Consider the following 6,000-nt stretch of genomic DNA (forward strand, 5'->3'; position numbering starts at 1 on the left):
GAGTGAGGCTGGTGCCATTCCAGATATGTTAACATTGTACAATCTTCTGGATAATCGGATCTTCCCCAAACTGAAAACTGTTATTCAGGTTGCCCTAACAAACCCAGTTAGCAGCTGTAGCTGTGAAAGGTCTTTTAGTGTCTTGAGTCAGCTCCATACCTGGCTGAGAAGGACCATGGGTCAAAGCAGACTCCAGCACCTGGCTGTGATGTCAGTTGAGAAAGAGATGCGTGAGAGACTTGACCACCAAAATGTGATAGACAGATTTACCAACCTCAAGGTGAGGCGACATGTTAAAAGAAAAGAAAAAATCTGCAGAGCCATAGTAGTATCTGCAGTAAAGATATTTTCATACATTGTATCAAAGGCCAAGTGTCTCCATTTTCTAATAATATTTTGTATATTTCAAGGACTCTTCTATTTTTGGAGTGTATTTTTTTATGTATCTGTATTGTATTATACATACACTTTAGAAGTGAATCTCTGTCCAAAAAATGCACACAGTTTACTTTTTACTCACTATGAGCACCATTCATCATTTTTCCCCAGTAATTAAGGTTAGGATATGTTTTTTTTAAAAAAAATTCCAATCCATTCTTCTTTGGCAGCATTTTAATAACCTTGATCAGATTTGATGGTTTTGTTACAGACTTTTCAAAAAAGTGTTTTGCTATTCTTTCAAAAATGTGGGGATTAAATTGTGTTAAAATGTACAAAACAGTGATGTCATGTTTTGTGAGGACCCAGGCACAGAGAGACTTGATGAATTTAAGAAACTTATGATTTAATAAAGAAATTTGCAGACTTGCACAGAGAGGGTAAAATTATGATGACTGATATGCCGTTGTCTTCATGTTGATGAAGACAACAGACGATGAGGACAGGGAGGAACAGGGGTTTAAATGCACCAAGGAGGCAGTCAGAGAGAACTCGGGACAACTGGAGGCATTTAGGGATGCAGGGACTGACAGAGACGGGGAAGAAGTCTCATTGTGATGAGTAAAGTTTACCTTGCCTGGATGGGCAGCTCTCTGGGTGCTCAGCACCCCCAAAGCTCTGATCCTAGAATCGCCCCTGTGTTTCACATATTATAGGCCAACACTTATAGCAGTTTAAATACAAGCAATCAGTTTTTGGCAAATACCGGAAATCAGTTTTTGGCAGACAATCACTTTTTGGCACAACAACTGTTGTACAACAACGGCGTACAATTCACTCGCGAACCTCATTTATTTTCACCCTCACCCGCAGACTCTGCGTACTCTGTCTGACACCACTTACACAGATAAATGCGCAGGTGTAGCGTCTATCGTCAAATATTACCGTCACAAAGGTTTAGTCATCAGTTTTCTGTGAAGTAAAAGCCGCTTGAGTGTTTTACAGAAGCTCACACCTGACTTCGGGTATGTAACAGCCAGGACGTCGTCGTCTTCAAACTTGAATCCCTGAGCAAACTCCAAACTCTCATAAGAGTGAGTTTCCTTGGGCATAATCAGTCCGTGATAGTGCAGGTACATCTCCTCGGAAATCGACATTTTTCGAAGTATGCAGAGAAAGTGTCGCTGTCAGTAACCTTCGCACCTCCCCGCCACGTTCACTCACGGTGGGAAATCACAGAGGAAGCGAAAATGCAAATCAAACAGTAAATATTTACTTTCCTCGTACCCAGTGCTTGATTCCTTAAACATCTCCAAAGTTATTTATTATGTTACTTATGACCTCAAAATTACTATTCAGACTAATAGCAATTAACTGTCCCACAATCTTGTCGAATAAAGTAATAGCCAGATTTTAAAGGGGGGCGTGAAGGCGGCACGTGATGGCGCCGTATTTACAATTAGGTTTTGTTCGATACAGCAAAAAAAAAATATATATATTAATATCAGGTCAATACAGGGGCACTATCGCTGATATTAATACCGATACTGATATTTTTAACTTATAAAGCTTATGTAGAGGAGAGACGTGTGTTGTGAGTTATGAGATAAAACATCAGCAATTTGCAAACACATTTCAGTTACCACTAAATCACCCAGGGTTTACTTTCCCAAATACTCAGTTAACCCACCTTCCAGCTTTTCATTGATTTTGAATCTGGGTTTTTTTTTTTTTTTTGGAGACCTGGAATATAAATGTGTCTGCCTCCAAAGCACTTTAGGGCAGCTTAAAGTTATAGACATGAAGGTTCAGAGATTTTTCATAGTGCATGTTTGAGGTATATTTTTTCCCAAATGATAATATATTTATCACAATTCAGTGGGTTTCATACTCAATTTAGCAGATATAAATAACCTTTCCCTTCGAATATTTTCCTGTATTTTTTATTCCACCACCACACCATACACTTTCTTGGCAGTTTTTCTCAGCACATACTTCAGTCATATTGCAGACTTCACAGTACAGAAAGCTAACTTGTTTAGCCTGCACTAAACTGTACAGCATTTTAACACAACCTCTGAGTAAGACACAGTTAGCATACTTCAATTTGTTTTTTAAGACTTTCACGACACATTTCTCTGCACCACCGTCACATACATGTTTCACTTTTGACTTCCTCCTGGTGGTTAAGGATAGATGCTCAATGAAGATGGTGATGTTTCTGGTTCTTGTTCATGTGGCTTCTCCTTTGCAGAGAGACAGGGCTTTAACCTGAATTTGTGACCTGTGTTCACAGACAAGGATTTCTAGAAGTGCTCCTCTACCCATCCCATAGTTTTCATGACAGAAACCTGGTTTTTATGCAGTACTGCCTGAAGATCAGGGGCCAATGTTAATTTTTAGCATTGTTCCTGGTTCTTAGTGCATTTTCCCTAGTACGTATACCTTCCAGAAAAAAAACCTTTGTATTCCAAAATGCTTTGATAATTTCCAGGTCTGAACCAAAAGACCCTTGTGTTCTTACTAAATTAGTCTTGGCTGTATTTAGTAAACTAACTTAAAGAACAAACAAACTATGACCAGCCTTATGCTGCAGACATTACTGACTACAGCATAAAGCTGGATCATAGGTTTTTAAAAAATTTGTTAAGTAGCCTTCAAATTTCCTCTGTGTTTCTGGGAAAGTATCAGAATGTTCTCCCTTTCTGTATCTTGACCTTATCTTGGAGTGGGTCCATGTTAATATAATGTGTGTCTGTGTATAATATATAACAGCATAGTCCATTGTGACGCTTGAAAAGTGAGTGCTTTATTTGAATCTAGAGACAACAGCTGACAGAAGGAGAAAACATTCGGCAGTGTGAGCTCTATTAGGAGAAAAAATGTTAACCAAGAAAAATGAGATGTAACTACTGGGAAAATCAGGTGTGTGAAAAGCAGAGGAGACACCTGAAATATACAAAGGCATGAACCTTTCCCTTTCCTTTTTGCCATCTTCTTTTTATACAGTTTTCTTTTACCGAAAGACAATTCCGTGTGATAACTGAAAAAATTGTCTCTTTCTCTTGTTCCTTGATGACCTTTTTATCTCCATCTGATCCTCATCTTGATCTGATTGATTTATTAATGGGGAAAAATGTTTAATACTTGCAGTTCTTCAGTATGTAAAGAACTACAAGTTATCCTGCATTTTGAGCCAAACTTCAGGAATGTGTCATTCTCTGCATGTTCCAGAGGCAAATTTGATTACTTTCACATGTTTGCAGCATTCCTGGTTGTTAAGAGGTGAATTTTTTCAAAATAACAACCAGACACATAATAATAATAACATACATAGAGATACAAGTACAAATACACCAGAACTAATATTTGGGTAAATGTCCATTAGCAATTAACACCTTAACCAGGCATTTTTGGTAGTCAAAAAGTAGTTGGCTAAATTGGTTGGTTTTAAGCATAGTCCTCAAATTTTGGGGAATGTTAACCTTCTTCATCCGTTCCAGTTTTGATGTGTGGTGCGATTTTAAAAGACCGTGTAGCTCATTCAGAACCACTTATTAAAAGATTTGAGTTTATGCATACATTTCACCCATGCATCTGTACTTTTGACTGTGTGGAAAAATCCAAAATAAATTCAAACTTGACCACGATTCTTTTTTTTTTTAAGACACTAAAGATCAAAGCCCAATGTATTCATGTCCATGATGAGCGTATGTACCATATGACCACAAGTGTATCTTTCTACAAATCCAGTCAACCAATCATGCAGCTGTGAAGTATTTTAAGCTTTTACTGTTATTATTGTGAGATTGCACAAATGAAAGCTAAAATCAACACATAAAACTCTTAACTAGAAAACTAGCATGTAAAACACCAACTAATCCATTTAAAATATTTAATGAAATCCTTCTAATAGTATAATAAATATTCAGTTCAGGTTTGTGGGTTGACTGGAGCCTATCCCAGCTTCATTGGGCGACAGGAAAGGTGCATCCTGGAAAGATCATCATTCTATAGCAGGGTTAGCACAGAGAGTTAGCCACTCATGGGCAACTTAAAATCACCAATTAACCCAACTACACTAACTGGATGTCTTTGGCACGAGAGAGGAAGCTGGAGTATCTGGATAGAACCAATACAAACAAGGACGAAAACACAACACGCTGGATTTCAACCCAGGACCTTCTTGCTGCAAGTCAAAAGTGCTAACCACTACCACTACCACTCAACCCCTCTCATTTCACAAACCCCCCCCAAAAAAAAACCTGTGGTATAGTGATGTGCGGATCGATACTGAAATATCGATTCCTCCGATAGCAGTCATTTATGTTCTTGAATTGATTCTCATATTAAAATATCGATATTTTAGTAATTTAGGGTAAATTTGTAGTTTATCATTAACAGGAACACAGTGGAAAGAAACTATTATCATTCGGATTGTCTACATTGGAAGGAACTACTTCCTCTTCCGCCTTTCATAGTCATATGCGAAATATGGCTGTATAAATGTGTTGCAGCCCCTTGGCATGGCACTCACAACAATGGCTGAGCATAAATGGAGTCATGTGTGGACGTATTTTACCTCCACAAACAGCCGAGACGTGGTTTGTGATACATGTGGCAAGAAAGTGAGGTGTTGTGGCAACACCACTAACCTCGTCAAACACCTCAGAGTAAATCATATCACAGAATATGACATCTCTCGCGGAGTCCTTTAGTGCTGCAGGCAGGCAGCGTGTTCAAATTGCGCACAACTTCAGTTTTTTTATTTCTATATGATGAATTCTGCAATATTAAGTGATAAGAACAAGTAATCTGATATCCTGTAATCATGATGACGCTATAATTTGAGATACTATAAAAGATACAATAAATAAAATACGTTTTTGTACAAAGTATCGGTATCGGATCAGTATCGTCGATACCACCCTGAATTTTACTTGGTATCGGATCGGAAAGGAAATCAGTGGTATCGCACATCACTACTGTGGTACTGGATGTGGTCACAATACAGGAGTCATTTTAAGTACGTCTTTGGATCAGTACACATGCCCATCACACAGAACCACCTATTTACCCCTTGTCTTATCAATGGCACTTATGTACAGTGGAAACATAATAGTATAAACACCTTTAAATATCTTTTTAAAGATGGCACTTTCTTAACTTAAAGACCTCTGTTCAGAAACAAATCTTTCGGCTGTCCATCTATTTCATTATTTTTAGGCACAGCTCGCCTGCTGACTAAAAGCTCCAGCTCTGTAATATATAAGTGGTGATTAGAGCACATTGAGTCACTATGTACACATAATGTACAGGCTTGAAAATCAGATTAGAGGAATGCAGAGTGGCTAAAGTAGCTTGATTCATCATGAGAGAAAAAAAGCAACCCCGTTACAGATATAGGGGAATGGAGCTTTATTTGTAGGCCTTATTTTTACAAAATCCAACAGAAATGTGTCTTTTCAAAGATTCATCCATCATTCTTGTTATTACAGCTGCAGCTGAAATAAAAACAAGCCTGTGTGTCTATCATACGTCCAGAGAACAATATGATGTTTAGCATTTAAAATTTTACTACTATTTCATCAAAACTATAAAAGAAGTAAATAAGACAACAAG

The 6,000-nt window shown here is 37.8% G+C and overlaps 1 protein-coding gene across 2 annotated transcripts in view; it reads right to left on the reverse strand.

Annotated features, from left to right (window-relative positions):
- Nucleotides 1-1,616, reverse strand: part of LOC148100480 (sulfotransferase 2B1-like) — a 36,528-nt gene extending 34,912 nt beyond the window's left edge. For both annotated transcript variants that reach the window (XM_087848072.1, XM_087848071.1), the window contains exon 1: nt 1,394-1,616. In XM_087848072.1, the coding sequence (XP_087704198.1) occupies nt 1,394-1,535 (142 nt within the window). In that variant the 5' untranslated portion in view covers nt 1,536-1,616. The remainder of the gene's footprint in view (nt 1-1,393) is intronic.
- Between the last annotated feature and the right edge of the window lie 4,384 nt (nt 1,617-6,000).

The sequence above is a fragment of the Neolamprologus brichardi genome, chromosome 11 (assembly GCF_056152115.1).
Source record: "Neolamprologus brichardi isolate AB-2024 chromosome 11, ASM5615211v1, whole genome shotgun sequence".
Lineage (NCBI taxonomy): Eukaryota > Metazoa > Chordata > Actinopteri > Cichliformes > Cichlidae > Neolamprologus > Neolamprologus brichardi.